Source organism: Gopherus evgoodei, chromosome 9 (assembly GCF_007399415.2).
Source record: "Gopherus evgoodei ecotype Sinaloan lineage chromosome 9, rGopEvg1_v1.p, whole genome shotgun sequence".
Lineage (NCBI taxonomy): Eukaryota > Metazoa > Chordata > Testudines > Testudinidae > Gopherus > Gopherus evgoodei.
In genome coordinates this window covers 94050228-94068831 of record NC_044330.1, presented here as the reverse complement: position 1 = coordinate 94068831, position 18604 = coordinate 94050228, and the positions used below count along the sequence as shown (strand labels likewise).

Here is an 18604-nt window from a genome sequence, read left to right as displayed (position 1 = left end):
GTTGCAGGAGGACTCACATCAAATAGTAACATTCTTCAAGATGGGCTTTGCCCACATATGTGGCTGTTTGCCTATCTAGAGATGAGGCTTCTGCATCTCTGGCTATCAAAAAATTGTATGCCAAATACAGACAGCATGATTATGAAATTGACTCTACCTAGGGTTGTGTTCCTGACTCTCATATGGCGGACTCAAACTTCAGTGTGTCCTCAAAGGAGTTTTATTCAGTTCCGAAACTCTCCGCTTGCAGGCAAGGGGAATATACTAGCAGATTAGTATGAATGGTCATTCTGGAGTGAATGACTTCTCCCTGTGGAGATGTCAGGACAGAGACTTATTCGCAGCAAGAGACAGCTGTAAATGTCAGAGGTTTTGCTCCAGACCAGGAGCAGACCATTACTCTCTGATGCATTTCTTGTAGATGGGGAGTAGGTCTCCTGTGTTCTCTTCCTCACCCCCATTTCCCCTAATTCAAAGAGTTCTAGGTAAAAATCGAACAATATAAAGCCAAAGTTAATCTGATTGCTCCAGCTTTAGCAAAACAGTGGTTCTTAGAACTATTTCAACTATCACAAGGAGTTTTATCTGTCTGTCTCTTCAATTCCATTCCTATTGACAGAGCAAAAAGGTCTGATTTGCTATCCAAACTCAGACTCTCTGCCCTTAACAGTAAAAGCCACAGGAACCTCACCAATCTGATACTGTACTCTTAAGAAAAGGTGCAGTAGATTCAGTTGAACTCCAAGAACCAGACACATCACTTGTGTTATAACTAAAAAAAATTCTCTTTGTGGGAAACGAACAATATCATAAACTCAGCTTCAACTCCTGACCAGTCCATACTGGGATACTTCATTTGAAATTCTTGGGACTCAGTGATTGGTAAAAGTATTTATAATAGCCATCTCAACTCATTATACTGTAGTCAAGCAAAAGATTATGTTTATCCATGATGTAGATTCTTGAAGTCGTTGGTGAATGACTACCTTTCATTTAGAGTATTTACATCTACACGACACCTCAGTCTAGTAGTTACTCAGCTGATGAAACTTCCCTTCAGACTACTGAGAAGATGTTACCTGTTTTTTCTCTCAAGACAGCCTTTATTGTAATATTAATCTGCTAGAAGAGTGAGTAAGAGACGAGCTTTCATAACTGACACACCCTCCTGTGTTTGCAATGGTGGTGTAGCCAGGTTGCTCCCAGGAAATCAGAGAGAGAAGGTGGATGAGGTAATATTTTTTTATTGGATCAGCTTTTGTGGGTGAAAGAGAGAAGCTTTTGAGCTACACAGAGCTCTCCTTCAGGACTGTTTCAGATCTGAAGAAGACCTGTGTATATCTTGAAAACTTGTCTCTTCCACCCACAGAAGCTGGTCCAATGAAAGATAATACCTCATCCACCGTGTCTCTCTGACACCCTCCCATGCCCTCTTGTGGTATTTCACAAAGACAAAGTGATCCTACTTCCATACCCAAATTTTTTCCTGATGGTAACAGAATTTCATCTTAACCAGTTTGTAAACTTACTAGTATTTTTACCTAGACCACACTCTTTCAGGAGAAGTAAGCTACCTGCCTGGGATGCTATGATAGCATTAGCTTTCTGTTTGAGTAGATCTCAGAAATACAGGAAATCACCTAAACTGCGTCTCTCTTATGGAGAAAAAGAGTGAAGGTCAGGCTGTTGCATGTTAATGTCTTTCTAAATGCTCTTGGACTCTGTACTGAAGAATGTTATAAACACGCATCTGTTACTCTTCCATGAGGGCTTAGAGCACACTTGATTAGAGTAAAGGCCAGTTCCATGTCCAGCCTTAGATATATTCCAGATTAAAAACCTGTTGAGCTGCTGTTTGAAGCTCTATTCATACATTCACAAAACATTATTTCTTAGAACTGGTTTCTATATCAGATGCACAGTTTGGTAAAGCAGAATTACAATCTGTTTAACTAGGCATCCTTTAACAATATCTGGAGGGAGGAGAGTACTGTTGGCCAGACTGCCAAGGATGCAAATGTGCAGAGGTCAGTTGAAGAAGAAATGAAGAATACTCATCTGTAATCATAGGTTCTCATGATGGATTGTGCACAATCACGCTGCCTGCCTGCTTTCTCCTCTTCCTTGGAATCCTAATTTCAACTTTGAACCCGAGAATGCAGTAGAGAGAACTGAGACAACTAGTACACCTTGTCACCTTTTATAGCCCTACTCTCTGAACATTTGGAGCTCAAGTGAAGGAGAGGCAGGGAGCGTAAGGGTACCCCAATGGCTGCTGCTGTCAGAATGTTCCACAGGTCCAAGCTGCACTGCCAGCTCATCCCAAGACTCCTAACGTGAAGAGGTCATCTTGTAGAATTCCAGTTATAGGTGAATAACTCTAAAGTTCTGTTTACTGTCATATCTACATACCCACATGCAAAAATAATTAAATGCCAAAAACAATAGATTTTCGGGAAGAGGGGAAATAGGAAAATTACAAAATCTGCCACTTCTGTGACATAAGTGTAGCCTTCTTTACACTAGAAAAACAAAAACAGCGTACTAAATTTACAGCACAGATCACATGACTGTTGCATCATTCCCCCAACATTATATATTTTCAGTCTAATCCTGTGAGGTGCTGAGCATCTTCAGTTTCTCTTCATATCAAGAATAGTCGAGGGCTCTCTGCATCTCAGAGTCATAAGCCCTCGGTTTATAAACTTTGAAGTAAAAACCTTGTTGCTTGATGTCTAAGGAATCCAGTGCTATGGAACTAATATATATAAAAAAGTGACAAGTTGCAGCTATGAACTGTTTTCTTTCTAATTTCAGCTTTAACTGATAGACAGGAAAGTGCACTGATTGAAATAATGCTGTGTACAATTCGACAAGCAGCAGAGTGCCATCCACCTGTGGGAAGAGGAACAGGGAAAAGGGTATGATCTGTAACTTTGAAACAACATTTATTGTTACGAGATAAATTCTGTTAAATTCTGCCTTTTTATTGTTTTTTCTGTTCTAGTATTCAGGCCTTTCATAGCTCTGATTTTTTGACTGTATTGAATAAGAAGAGTGTAAAATAATTTAGTTCCAAAACCTGTCTAAAAAAACAAAGTCAGTTTTTAGTTATAAAAACTTCCTTACATCAATAATTTAGGTGCTGACAGCAAAAGAGAAGAAAACACAGCTGGATGACAGGACAAGAATTACGGAGCTTTTTGCAGTGGCACTTCCTCAGTTATTAGCAAAAGTAAGTTTAATTCCATTTGGAGGTAGTGGTTGTGTGTTGTCAAAATGTTAGGCACTTGTATATTAGATACTTGTTTAGCTTTTTGTTTTGATCATATGTTAGTAATAAATAGCTAGGTCTTATAGCTAAGATTATTATTGTAATCACTTCAAAACAAAAATCTTGTAGGCTTTAATTATTTTTGTTTATTTGACAGTATTCTGTAGATGCAGAAAAAGTGACCAACTTGTTGCAGCTGCCACAGTATTTTGACTTGGAAATCTATACAACAGGACGATTAGAAAAGGTAAGATAACATAAAATGAAATTAAAGAGAGGGAAAAATGAACTGAGACCTTGTCCTCACTGAGATTTCAGACATCAGCGCTGCGACGCTGGTGAAAACCACTTATGTAAATACTGTTTGCTCTGGTGCATCTACACCAGTGAAGAAAAGGCCTGAGCTTCATGGTCTCCACTGGCTATTTGTCTTAGACTGTGTCAGAGCCCAAGTTTACTTTTGAAAGATTTCTTGGCCAAAGTCAGTAGAGGAGAGTCTTTCTAGGCAATGATTGTCATGTAAGAGCATCCCAGTTCTGGGCTATCAGGGTTGTTACATTTCAGAACAGGTACACGATTTGGTGAGAGATGCTTGTGCTAATCTTAGTTGTAGCTAATATAATTAGGTTCGAACTTTCGTAAGTACTAAAACTAGTAAAACACAAAACTTGCATTTGAGAAGTGTCAATTGAGCTACATAGTTGTAAACTTTATTGTTAGTAAAATTGTTTGGTGTTACAATTTGAGAGGTGATATATTGACATTTTCTCCCTGTGGTGGTATAGAGCAAATATACTTGATATGTGTTTATGAATACAGGAGTTGCTCTTAAAAGCTTTTCTATTTTGCTTTTGATGACTAGATATTACCACAATGTTGCCTGTATATCATACATTACATCACAACACAACTAAAATGTTTTTCTGGTGACCATCAGGTACAAATACAAGTATTTTAGAATGGGAAATAAATATTTTTCTGTACACTGCAACTATCACCATTAATTCAGCTACTATCTAAAAGTTTCTTTTGTGTTTTGTATTTTAAACTGTTAATTTTGGTATATGTTTTAAATTTGTAGTCTTCACTGACCCCCAGTTAATTTTTTATTTTGTATTTTACTGTATTGCTACTATTGCTTTCTCTAGAGAATTGGCAGTTTTCTAAAATAGTGTTACGTTCAATACGACACAGTCATGAAAGTAACAGAACAATCTAAAAATCTTTGCTTTAATAACTAGAATATAATTGGAACTTTGTTTTTACTTTTGTAGCATTTGGATGCCTTATTGCGACAGATCCGGGATATTGTAGAGAAGCACACGGATACGGATGTTTTAGAAGCATGTTCTAAAACATACCATGCACTCTGTAATGAAGAATTCACAATCTTTAACAGAGTTGACATTGCAAGAAGTCAGTTAATAGATGAGCTGGCAGACAAGTTTAACCGACTTCTGGAAGATTTTCTGCAAGAGGTACATCATGTGCATGATGATCTTCATATCTTACCATTTTCATTATATCTTGTTGGCTTAGTATCTCCAACGCATACTAAATCCACTCTAATTTACGAAACTTTTAATATAGTAATCACAGTAATATACATTATAGATAATATATATAATCATGTTTATATATAATATATGTCATTATAGTAACATACCATTTCAAGTCTGGTGAATCCAAATCTGTTTTGTTCTGAAATTAAGTTGGTGATGATTCTGTTTCCTACTCTTTCAACATGATATGGGTCAAAATCTGTTGGTGATTTTTTTAAAACATATCTTCATAGTTTGTCTCTTTATGCTATTAAATTCACTTGGATCTTCAATTTTTAAACAGTCAAGTTGCAAAATTTATATGTGGTGATGAGTTACTTAGCTTGTAGATTTTGCTAGTAACACTTTTAATTGGCATCCATGCTTTCTATTATGTGATATTTCGTCTTTTTTAACTGTTTTTTTTTTAATGAGTTCAGTTATTCATTATTATATATGCAATCATCAGAGGCACGTATTTCAGCATTAGGATTTTTTTTTGTTTAAACAATCCTATCCCATTGTTGTTCAAATATTAGTAAGAGGTAAACACCAAGGATGAAGATGAATTATGTAATGTGTAAAAAGGACTATCCTGGGAATAGTGGCAGGAAAAATGTAATGACATTGGCACACATCAGGTACTGGAATTCTTTCCCAAGAGAAATGGCAAAGGAACTTCCACATGTGACATCTAAAATGGAAAATGACAAAGGGTAAAATTTTCAAAACTGCCTGAGTGACTTTGCTTTAGGAGCCTAAGACTCATTGAAAATCAGTAGGACTTAGATTCCTCTGTCACTTACGCACCTTTGAAAATTTTACCCAAAATATTAGGGGAAAATCCTACATTGGTACAATAATGGACAAGATGGTCTTGTTTATATCTTTTTACAGAACTTACAGATGGTAGAGGTTCACCTCTATGAGTGACCTTTAAGCTTTTATGCTCTTATATTACTAGATTGATATGGGGTTGGGAATGCTGCATTGAGTCCTTATATTGTATACTGGCTTTTCTAGACATACAGTAGTTGTTTCAGGTTTATATAAGAGAGAGTAAAAATCTAAGTGACATTCCATTGTGAATGGTACTTTTAATCAAAACATTGTAATGCAGGCTCTTAAAGTGAGGTGAGGAGATAGAAAAGAGAGAGAAATTAGGATGAATCAGTCAAGCTCCACTTACACCAGTTTTCAGGAAGAAGACATCTAAGAACAATGAGCCCTGTGGGGCAGGGACCATGTCTTCTGCTGTGTTGAAGCATCTAGCACAATAGGGACCTCAATCCAGATGTCTTTTGGGTGCTACTACAATCTAAATTAATAATACTCAATCTAGTGACTGGATTCAGCACAAAAATGGAACTTTTTTCTATTTTAACTTTTTGGTGTCAGAAGGTGAAAGATTTTGCTGATAAATAATTTTTAAAGGAGCTTTGTTTTCTGAATTATTATTGTTGCTTATTCATGTAATTTCTCTATGGCAGATAAGTGTTAGGCACTCTCTGTAAATCCCAGTATGCATAAGCACCCTTTATTCCAGATATACACCTCTACCCCGATATAATGCCTTCAGATATAATGTGGTAAAGCAGAGTTCGGGGGGGGGGAGGGGGCTGCATACTCTGGCGAATCAAATCTGTTTCAATATAACGCAGTTTCACCTATTATGCGGTAAGATTTTTTGGCTCCCTGGACAGCATTATATCGAGGTAGAGGTGTATTTCAGTAGAAACTGAAAGGAACCCCAACAAATTTGTCCTGCTAAAGACAGTGTAAGCCATCTTGTAGTATCTAAACAAAAAAGAAACCACAAAAGCTGATTTTTCCAGAACATCATGAAAGATCTGAAAACTTCTTTGCAAATTTCACAAACCAGTTTTATGACTTCCATATCCCGCTGACTGTGAATTACCAGGAGGATGATATTCTTAGCTATCCCACAGTGAATGAGGGTTTTTTTGCACAATAGAGCTGTTAGTCTTGGCAAGACCCTGCATAGACCTCTGCATGAAAACAAATTCTGCTACAATATTAATTTATTTGTGTGAAATAACTTCATTCCTACCTCGACACACACAATCATGGCTCATCATTGGAAATACTTGTTGATGTTGAACATAAATGAATTTCTCAATTATTATTTTGGAGGACAAAATTTTCTGCAACTTGGCTCTGCTCCCTGGGCTTCTGTTTCTGTGATGATCATAGAATATCAGGATTGGAAGGGACCTCAGAAGGTCATCTAGTCCAACCCCCTGCTCAAGGCAGGACCAGTCTCCAGACGGATTTTTGCCCCAGATCCCTAAATAGCCCCCTCAAGGATTGAACTCACAACCCTGGGTTTAGCAGGCCAATGCTCAAACCACTGAGCTATCCCTCCCCTTGATGTTATGATCAGATTCTCCTTCCCAACGTGTGAAAAAGAAGGGAAAAGCTTTAGTTGCTCATCTCCCTTGCCCCCATAGTTCTAAGCTACTGCACTGTACTGCAACCTGCCTTACTCACCAGCTATGCTTCTGGCTCTTCCTGCTCTTTGGCTGGAAGTTGGATTCCACCTCAGAATCCCAAACAGCAGTGCCTACCTCATTGAAACAATGCACAGAACAGGCGGTGAAAATCCAGTTACTGCCTCCTTTTGAGAGAGAGGATAGAAAGCAAGAGGTGGATCCTGGCGTGGCAGAGAGATAAGTCAATATCACTCAAAAATGGCAAACTCAGAAAAAAATGCTGAAATCCCAATGGCATCTTGGAAAAATAAGTATTGTGGAATCCATTGTGTCCTGATTGAGATGAGTGGAGCATCTACCTCTTAGATATATTGTTTCAGATTGTCTGTGGACTCAGATAGGACATCCTGTGGAAAATCTGTGACCCAGATACTTTTGGGGGTTTGTGGTCCTTCTTCCTCCTGGAAATGCAAGATTATAAAGGTCTAGGGAAGACCAGAGTCCAGGCTTCAGCCTGAGCCCAGAAGTCTACGCAGCAATGAAACAGCCCCGCAGCCTAAGCTGTGCAAGCCCAAGTTGTCACAAGCCAGGAACGGATTTTTCTTGGCTGTGTAGATGTACCTGAAGAAAACAAAGCCCTTCTCTTCCTCAAAGAATGAAAAGTTCTCCACCCTCTAAGTAATTGAAGGAAGAACTGGACTTCAGTGGGGAAGATACACCTCTACCTCGATATAGCGCTGTCCTCGGGAGCCAAAAAATCTTACCTTATTATAGGAAAAACCCCATTATATCGAACTTGCTTTGATCCACTGGAGTGCACAGTGCCCTCCCTACCCCTGCACTGCCTTACTACGTTATATCCGAATTCGTGTTATATCAGGTCGCCTTATATCAAAGTAGAGGTGTAGTTTGTTTTATTATTATTATTATTATTATTCCTGGACTCTTATCCAAGTTAGTATATCCTGTCCTTTACAGTCTTAGAAATAAAGATTTTTTTTTTTTTTAACAGCATGTGTAGTAGCTCTTGTGTCTGGCTACAAACACAGTGCAAATTGCAAAATGTGCTGGGAATTCACAGAAATGATTAAAGGTCTCCAGACCTCTGTCATCCTATTTATGATGCTGCACTTGACATAACTCTGTTCACATTGTATTGTTAGCTGTTGATAGAAGGATTTTGTGGGTCTGGGCTTCAGAAACAGAAGATATATCTATATCCCACTTGGTGCAGGCCCTCTCTGGTGGCATCAAGTTGTATGAGGAAGACCTAGGATGTTGTCATGAAGTAATCCTCAGATCTTTGTAAGTTTGAGTTTCTTCAGGATAGGAGGGAGAAACACTACCCCCCATGGTCATTTCATTAACAGATTTAGGTATTCTGTTCTGGGTCCTCTTTCCAGAAGCATCATCCCTTCTCTAAGCAAGCATAAATGAAGAATTGCTGGCTCAACCCCACCAATCATAGGAGACTGAAAATCTGGTCTAGATTAGTACGCTCATTACTGGCTTTTGAGTATTGTCAACAAGGACTTGTCATTGCATTCTTTCTCCTTCTCTTCTCTGCCTCATGTATTCTTACAGTACTAGGGATCACCCTCAGGGATCCCTACAGAAATAGAAATTGGCAGTTGAGGTGGTAATGATAATATTTAACATTTATAGAACCTTCCATCTGATCTCAAATCATTTTACAAGACATGGTAAAGAGAATTTCTATAAATCTAAAATTAAGCAATATCTTCAAATCTCTTTTGCAAAATAGAAAAAAATTGTTGCCATTGTAAAATGATTGCAACATCTCTGCAAGGTCAATAAGTATTGTAACCATATTTCAGAAGATGAAATGGAAGTGCATTTTTAAATGACCTGACAAAGGCTACAAAGGAAGCGCTTAGAATAGGTCTTAAGTCTCCAAGTTTGTTGCCTTAGCCAGAAGATCTTTCATCTTTATGGTCTCTATGTACAACCTCTTCTCAGAAATAGCCCGGTTGACTGCTACCACCAAAAAAAAAAAATAAACAGCATGACACTTGAGAATTTCCAAAAATAATCCAAGACACTTAGCAGGATTCTGCCATGTGACTCAGCTAGCTGAATTGAAACTGAACCCAGATTATGTTAAAGGAGTTTATTCAAATTACAGAGAACCAATTCTGTAACTTAGTGTGTGTTGAAGTCCTTTGATTTGTTGTCACTTAGTTTGGATAGTATTTTTAGTATGTTCATACTCAGTCCCTAACTTGTAAGGTTCTCTCCCTTGTTTATGGAACTAATTTGTTATAATTTAGCTTCTAAATATCTAAAAGAGATTTCTTCTAGTGAAAATTTTAAACATTTATATATATCATCTTCATAGGTGAGTCAGATTGCCAGAATAGTCTTTTCCCAGATAAGCATAGTGATGAGCACATATTGCCTGCTGGTCAGCCATTTTATTCAAGAAACTTCAATTACTGTTTTCCCCAGACTCTCTTTTTGAAATTTTCTGACAGCAATAGGAACAACCTAATTGTTAAAATTAAGTTGATAGTGAAATGTACTCCAGTGACTAACTAATAGTAATTTAATGTCTTAGGTACACATAGCCACATGGGCGATATGTTATGTTTAAGTTGTCAGGGTACTCTTGGGGAGACAGGAGAGAAGTAGGGGGGCAGGGGAAGTTTAGATGTAAAGTAGAAATCAGGGAAAGAATATCTGTAAAGTTTCCTACCTATCTCTTTTGTTTTGGGTTAGAGTTGAGCCTGAACATGTTCCTAAGGAGTTTACTAGGCTACATTGACGGTTTTCATATTTCTTTTTGGAAAAAGAGTTGTTTTATGACTGAGGTACTTGCCATATCAGTACTGACCAATGGTCCATCTAGTCCAGTATCTGTTGTGTGACAGTGGCCTCTGCTGGATTCTATAGAGAAACTTGAATCACCTTCAGAATACACCTGCCCAATTGTGCTATGCTACGTATGCCATATAGAAAATTTCTACCTGATCTTAGCTCTGGTGAGCAATTTATCTGAAATGTGAGGATCGATAGTTCTCATAACTTACTCTAGCTAGTGTTTTGTATCTTGTTGTTGTAATGCCACTTTTCCTAACACGGATATGAATTATTCCAAAATGTGTTGATGCCTTCATACTATTTCATTTAACACACTTTTTACTGCAACTCTTACCACAAAATAATTGTGTAATAGGGTGAGGAACCTGATGAAGATGATGCTTATCAAGTCTTGTCTACGTTAAAGAGAATCACTGCTTTTCACAAGTAAGTAGAATCTCAGCCTGAATATCTTGATTTTCATATTTGTAACGTACTATAGTTTCTTATATTATTAAATTAACCATGTTAAATTTTGTGAGAAACTTATATTTTGTTCAGTTTAAATTCGGAACTGTGCATGACATTGGCAAATCTTGAATGGCAGACTATTGTAAATACAAAAACATTTATACAAAAATATCCTTATGATTTAAACTAAACTCTCTCTGGTTTCTTTACTAGGACAGTTAAAAGCATAGAGTAGTTATTAAATACCAAATTCCAGAATTAGTGTAATAAAATATAGCCATTTGATGTGTACAACACAGTTTCATTTCTGCTTTCTCCAGTGCACATGACTTGTCAAGGTGGGACTTGTTTGGTTGCAACTACAAATTATTGAAAACTGGTATTGAAAATGGAGACATGCCAGAACAGGTATTTAAAATATGCATATATAAGTATAGCAGTGAAGATACTTTGTTAATGTTTATATTGGGATTTTTTTCATCTAACTTTTTTTTCTTAATCACAGATTGTTATTCATGCACTGCAGTGTACTCATTATGTAATCCTTTGGCAATTAGCAAAAATTACTGAAAGCAGCTCCACAAAGGTATGTCATGTTTGAGCGGTAAGTCCAATTGAATGTATAATCTTTTTATAACATTGTGAGAGTCTTTTAATTTCCTGGTGGAATCTGTATCACCTCTAGGATCACCACCATCTACCCTCAGTTTTCAGTGCTGGTTGAAACTTTTGAAATTATGATGAAAAATGACTTTTTTTTTCACATTTTTACACTTTTTTTTTTTACACATTTGAATTCCTTCTGTCTTCACTTTTTCCTTCCTGCTATTTAAAATATAACATTGGGTCTGTGTAAATAAACAAGCTGTAGAACTTTAAAGATCTACTTTAAAGTAACAGTAGCAAAGTAACTCAGCTGCAAATTAGCTACTTTGTCAGTGTGATACATATCAAAATAAAATTCTTAATACAGAGTAGTGAAACAAGTGTACAAAATATAGTATAATCAAGGCTCTTTGTGCCCTTCAGGAATTGGATCTAAATTGTGCACAAGCCCTGAGGTATCTGTGGTAATGCATTTAAATGAAAAGGTTTTTATGTATTAAATTTCATAAAACAATCGGTGCAGTATCCTGCAATTTGTTTCTGTATTGCTGAATACTAAACAGTATAAAAGTTAGTAAACGATGAACAAAACACAAGCTTGTAATGAAAAAATCATTTGAAGGATCAAACTTTACCTGGTAAAATCAAGAAATTGCATAGTTTATGGGTATGTGCTGAATTAGGTAACGCTGCTTTACTTGGTGCTTCTCTCCTTTTCAAATGCATAAAATAGTTCAAATTAGGGACTTGACTTTGAATTTTCTGAGTTTTGTCCATTATAGTTTTTCCAAAAGGAAATATTAACATTGCTTAATATAGTGTTTCATTATGTGGTATATGAAGGGTTTGACAAAGCAAAATGTATCAAGTCCTAAAGGGCTAACTTCTGGTGTGGGGTTTTTTTTGGGGAGACAGGAGGAGGCCCATTAATGCAAATGTCATGTACCCTGGTTTTGATGCTCAATAAACAAAACAAAATGGAATTGACTGAATTGTGGTTAGCAAAAAGTTTAGGGCAGGGGTCCCCAGTGCTGTGCTCGTGGGCACCAGGGTGCCCGCGTACTGGCCGGCAGACGGGCATCCGCCAAAATGCCACCGACAAACTGCATCATCCAGAGGCATCACCACCAAAATGCTGCCGATTCGGCGATATTTTGGTGGCAATGCCTCTGGATGACAGTGCTTGTCGGTGGCATTTCAGTGGCGACGCCTATTGATGTTGCCGCTTGTTGGCGGAATTTTGGCAGATGCTCATCCTCCGCCACGGTCCTCCATGGCTCGTCGTCAGGCTCCTGCCAGTCAAAAAAGGTTGGGGACCACTGGTTTAGTGCCTGGTAATTAAGGTTTGTCACAAGGGTGATTGAAGAAATGGAGGTAAGTACTGAATAATGAGGTTTAAGAATTGAAACAATGACAATTCACTAAAACTATGTCAGGATCCCAATAAGGGCAGAGAGGGCCAAGGGTCAGAGCAGGGGGAGTAGCAGAGGAGTTTGCAGTTGGGTTCTAGACCAGGGTTGATACCAAGGATTAGAGTCCAAGTCAGGTTTCATGGTCCAAGTTGAGACATGAAGCCAGGAATTCAGGAGCAAGGAGCAGGAATGGTCATGGCAGCTACAGGAGATCTGTGGTCAGGGCCAGCGCTTCCATTTAGGTGGCCTAGGCAATCGCCTAGGGCGCCAGAATTATTGAGGGGTGGCATTTTGGGGGGGAGGGGGTTGGTAGGCAGCTCCGGTGGACCTGCCGCAGTCGTGCCTGCAGAGGGTCCCCTGGTCCCGCGGCTCCAGTGGAGCTGCCGCAGGCATTCCTGCTGACAGTCCGCTGCTGCCGCAGCTCCGGTGGGCCTCTCGCAGGCACGGCTGCAGCAGCTCCACCGGAGCCACGGACCAGCGGACCCTCTCTGCAGGAATGCCTGCGGCAGCTCCACCGGAGCCGCGGACCAGTGGACCCTCTCCTCAGGCCAGCACGCAGGGTGGCGAAATGGCTGTGCGCCTAAGGCACTAAAAACACTAGCGCCAGTCCTGTCTGTTGTGATGCCTGGACAACTCAGTTTACGTAGGGCAGGGAGCCAATCAGGAGCCATGAGGCTGCTGTCTTGCATACCCTTGGGGCAGAACTTCCCATGGGCTGTGGCCCCAGTGGATCATGGGTACTGAAGTGGAAGCTGATGACAGCTGCCGCTGAGCAGCTGGCTGGTAGCTCTGCAGGCCTGGGTTATAGAGCTGTGGGGCCATATAAGCTAGGGCAACATTATAATGCCTTCAGTAGAAATGAAGAAAAAATACTAGAAAAGATGGTCCCTTTGAGATTATTTTTTCTTATTAAACAATCACATTTTTGAAAAGTAAAACTTCATCGTTTAGTTTAAAAGTTAAACCTATTTTATTATATATTTAACTGCTTCACTGCTGCCAAATATACTAGGTATATACTTCAGTTGATTACAATTGAATGCCAATTGAACATGATGGCAAAGGGATTGGAGCAGAGAATGAGAAGTGGAAGGGATGCATTAAGCTTGATAAAAGTTTTGTAACAGTACAAGGTCTAGCTTAGTCACTGACAGTCTGAACAAACTGAAATGGAAATGAATGTAAGGTTCAGCTTTGCTGGTGGTGGAGTGCAGGATATCAAACTGGCAGATTACATTATTTTTCTCTCGAGAATAGCTGTAAAATCCATTTTAATACTTTCAAGATCAGAATAAATTTTGTTTTAAAGAGTGAGAGAGCAGATGTAATTCAGAATATCTTATTCATATGTGTAGTCCCATTGACTTCATGTAATAAATTTTGAGTGTTGGATGGAATGAGTATATGTTTCATGTATTATATAAAAATACATAGAAACAATATTAACATTTCAGTGACAAGCATGTAAAAGGTAGGACATATTGCTTGAGCACAAGAACAAGTTAAACCTGAGCTGGCACCAATAACAAGTTATTTTTTTGTGGGCTACCCATTCAAATGGGGAGTGTAACACCCTGAATGTGTGGGTATTACGTATTTCTCTGTTATAGGGAGCCATCTTTCAAGTGTCTAAGATCTACTAGAGTTCAGTCACCTGTTTAGGCTCCACCGTTTGGGCCTCACATCAGGTTTTAGTCACTGGTGACAGCAGCACAGACCTCCTTACTACTTGGGCTAAAGGAATAATTACTTTAGATGGTAGCAGTAGTAGTCTGTTATCCTCTATAGACCAGCCACCAGAGGGGAGTATATATATAACACTGAAACAGCAGATTTACATATGCATTTATAGACTGTGTACTAAGGGCATGGATCTGGCAGATTCTTTTTGAAAGGCAGAATAATTGAGTGGATGAGATTTAAGTCTGCTATATTAGAGGCCTGAGTTTTCTTCCCGGTTCTATCAGAAGTGTCCTGTACAACCTCTCAGTTACTCTTTCTCTGAAATAATATTGCTGCTTGCCTCTCTCCTATGCTAGAGATGTTTAGCCTTATTGATAATTCAATGCACTTCATAACCTTTATGATTGACCACCTTGAGCTTGAGGTGAGACTAGAACTTGTGGTGTCCAGCTCCTAGCCTAATTAAGCTTCCTGTAGCCCAAAGGATAGGAGGAGGAGGATTAATTTTACCTGTGTCCGGTCAGAAGTTTCAGTTTTGTGAAGGGTTTTTTTCTCCTCTCCCCTGGATGACTGGAGGTGTTAATTGGCTGCCTCACTTTGAATGGTCCTGTGAAATATGTGTATACTGCTTATAGTAGGCTCTTCCACCTTGTATTTAGCTGTGACATTCTGAATACATTTCCTTGACCTGAAGATCTCTATGTAAGCATGAAAGCTTCTCTCTCACCAGCAGAAGCTAGTCCAATAAAAGACCTCACTCACCTTGTCTCTCTAACTTCAGAATTATTTTCTCTACCATGTTGACTATTTTTTTTATTTCAAGAAATATCTGTTCAAAGGAACATAGGTATTAGTCTTGGGAGGATAAATTAGTGAGTTGATGATGCAGCCATATGCACAAAATTCATTCAGTATTAGCTTGGCTTACCTAATTTTCTGGAGTGCTGTCACAATTGGAAGTCTGTGAACCTGAACAGAACCCCTCCCTCACAGATTCTTTTATTTAAAAAATGAAAAGCGGCAGGAAAGTTTTGCTTGCATTTTTCAAATACTGTCAAGGGGAGGGAAAGGAGAGCTCCCATTCATCCACTCATAGGAGCTCTTTAACCAAAACATAGAGGAGAGAAATCACAGCTTCCATCTTCAAACTTGAGAGATTTTCTCTGCTCCTTGAGCATATCTTAAACGCAGTCCCCTAAGTATGTTTCCTCCAAGTATATCGGAGTGATGACATATTCAGTCTACTACAGCACGCCTCTGTCAAGTTCATATGGGCTGGAACTTTCAAAGGCACCTGAGAGTTAAACACCTAGCTCCCATTTCAATCTATAGAATATTTATTGTTCAATGTAATTTAAAAGGTGTTAAACTGTATTTCATTTCTATTTAAAATGTTTTATTTTTAAAGGAGGACCTTCTACGTTTAAAGAAACAGATGAGGGTATTCTGTCAAATCTGTCAGCACTACCTGACCAACGTAAACACTGCAGTTAAAGAGCAGGTTAGTGACTATTCTGAGCCTTACTCTTTTATAACAGTGATCTGATGCTTTTAGAAGTGTTTAAATGATCTAAATTAGAAGTAATTACTTTAGTATTGCCTGCATGGGTATGTGATATGTGCAGTTTGCTAGATGCTCAAGTTCAGTGAATAGCAGTGTCCAGTAGTGCTGCGCATGTATTCTGCCTCATGCGCCCTTTTACTATATAAAAGAGATTTATATGCCCAACTACAGCTCATTTCCTTCAGACAGCCATAAGCAGCAAGTACAAACTTTCAGGGAATACTGTTACTTCATAGGTATAAAATAGTTCTTTGTTTATATTTAGGAATAGTAGTTCTTCTTCGAGTGCTTGCTCATATCCATTCCAGTTAGGTGTGCGCGCGCCGCGTGCACGCTCGTCGGAGACTTTTTACCCTAGCAACACTCGGTCGGCCAGCAGATCGCTCCCTGGAGTGGCGCCGGCATGGCACCTGATATATACCCCTGCTGGCCCACCCGCTCCTCAGTTCCTTCTTACCGCCCATGTCGGTCGTTGGAACTGTGGAGCACGCCTAGCCATTCTCCACCTCCCTAGCTTTTCACTCTTCTGTAGTTGAGTGTATATAGTTTAGTTTTTATAGTGTTAGTTGTAGTTATAAAGTTAAGTAAGTATAGTTGTAAATAGTTATACTGAGGATTGGGGGTTCACCCCTTTTTCCTCCCCGCGGTGCCGGGGCCCATGCCCGGTTCACCCGGCTTTAAGCCTTGTGCGGCCTGTCATCGGCCGATGCCAACAGGAGACCCGCACGACTCCTGTCTGAGGTGCCTAGGCGAGTCCCACCTTGTGAAAAAGGGTCGGATCTGCAAGGCGTTCAAGCCCCGAACTAAGAAAGAGCGGGACAGTCGCCTGAAGCAGATCCTGATGGAGGCAGCGCTGACTCCCCCACCGTCGGCACCGACTCCGGCACCGGGACCAAGTGTCGCCTCCGCTCCGGACCGCCTGGCGCCAGCGAGGGCTCCAACTTCCCGCTCGGCACCGGCCCGGCACCCTAGCCGGCACCGCTCCCTCTCCCCGAGGAGCAAAAAGCACAGGGCTCCTGCGGTGCCTGCAACTGCACCACAGTCAGAGCGTGCCTCAAAATCTGACCGCCCGGCACCGTCATCTGCCGCGGCACCGAGCGTCGCCGCACCATCGACTCCGGCCCCTCAGAGGCCGTTGAGTCCGGTGCCATTCAGCTCCCCGGTGAGGACAGGGGTCGAGCTTGTCGCGCCCTCCACGCCGGAGACCTTCTCAGCGGCACGCGACATCATCGCATTGACAGAGCCCGAGCTGCCCCAACCCCCGGCACCGCCGGTGCAGGTTATACAATCGCTGGGCAAGCCCGCCATGGTACGGCCGCATTCGCCAGGCACTACCGAGCAGCGGTCCCAATCTAAATCGAGGGACCACTCACAGCGTCGCCGCTCGAGATCTAGACGCCGCTCGCAGTCCCGGGACCGCTACCTGCGGCACCGGTCGTACTCGCGGCACCGTTCGAGATCCAGGTCGCCGTCGTACTACTCTCGGCACCGGTCTAGATCGTGGCACTGACGTTCATACCGCAGCCGATCCCGGCACAGCAGCGGCCGGCACCGGTCGACCTCCCGGCACCGAGCCGGTAGCAGGTCCCGGTCTAGATCACGGTACCGCCATGACTCCCGGTACCGTTCACCGGCACCGCGCAGCGAAGTCGGGATGTGCAGAGGTCTGCCACAGTCATCGGCGGCTCCTCCCTGGCCCTCGAGGCACTCGTCCGCTTCGTCCCATATGGACAGCGCCTCTTACGGGGGTTCAGATGTGCACGCTCACACGGACCAGGGTCCACCTCAATGGTCCTTTTGGAAGCCCTGGGCATACCACCAAGCCCAGGGCGAACCTTCGGGACAAGCTCGTTCCAACCCACCGGAGCTTCCTGCACCAGAGGCCACAGTCAGTCACCCCCCCTCCCCCCAGGTACGGAGGAAGACCCCACGGATACCATGGGGCAGCAGGATTCCCGGGAAACGGAGGCCCCTCTGCACGAGGCTTCGGTGCAAGAACCGCTTCTCCCTGGGGTGTCTTCGTCCTCGTCCCCGGATGAGGCGGTAGCGGGCTCGTCTTCATCAGGGCCCCCGCTGATCAATCTCCGGGCACATCAGGACCTGTTGAGGCAAGTGGCCCAAAACATAAACCTTCCTGTAGAGGAAGTCCCGGAAGTAGAGGACCGGGTAGTAAGCATCCTCTCGGCGGAGGCACCGACCAGGGTAGCCCTCCCCTTTATTAAGTCGATCCAGGCAAAGGCGGACACCATCTGGCAGTCTCCGGCCTCCATTCCACCCACTGCCCAAGGCATGGAAAGGAAGTATATGGTACCATCCAAGGGGTATGAGTACCTCTACGTACACCCCGCCCCCTGCTCCTTGGTGGTACAGTCAGTCAATGACCGGGAACGCCATGGCCAACAGGCTCCTGCTCCAAAATCCAGGGAAGCCAGACGCTTGGACTTGCTGGGATGTAAAATTTATTCTGCTGCAGGCCTTCAGCTCCGTGTGGCGAACCAGCAGGCCCTCCTGAGCCGTTACAGCCACAACACCTGGGAGGCTGTCGGCAAATTTGCAGAGCTGCTCCCTCAGGACTCACGCCAGGAATTTTCATCTCTCCTGGAAGAGGGCAGGAGGGTCGCCAGAACCTCGCTACAGGTGTCCTTAGATGCCGCAGATTCAGCAGTGAGGACTCTGGCGTCGGGCGTAGCCATGCGCCGTATATCGTGGCTGCAGTCTTCCGGACTACCGCCGGAGCTGCAATACACGATCCAGGACCTGCCATTCGACCAGCAGGGTCT

At 41.7% G+C, this 18604-nt stretch overlaps 1 protein-coding gene across 3 annotated transcripts in view; it reads left to right on the top strand.

The window, feature by feature from the left end:
* Nucleotides 1-18604, top strand: part of STAG2 (stromal antigen 2) — a 187818-nt gene that overhangs the window by 126192 nt on the left and 43022 nt on the right. For all 3 annotated transcript variants that reach the window (XM_030576074.1, XM_030576076.1, XM_030576075.1), the window contains exons 16-23: nucleotides 2818-2921; nucleotides 3143-3235; nucleotides 3432-3521; nucleotides 4549-4752; nucleotides 10465-10535; nucleotides 10880-10967; nucleotides 11065-11145; nucleotides 15669-15761. In XM_030576074.1, the coding sequence (XP_030431934.1) occupies nucleotides 2818-2921; nucleotides 3143-3235; nucleotides 3432-3521; nucleotides 4549-4752; nucleotides 10465-10535; nucleotides 10880-10967; nucleotides 11065-11145; nucleotides 15669-15761 (824 nt within the window). The remainder of the gene's footprint in view (nucleotides 1-2817; nucleotides 2922-3142; nucleotides 3236-3431; nucleotides 3522-4548; nucleotides 4753-10464; nucleotides 10536-10879; nucleotides 10968-11064; nucleotides 11146-15668; nucleotides 15762-18604) is intronic.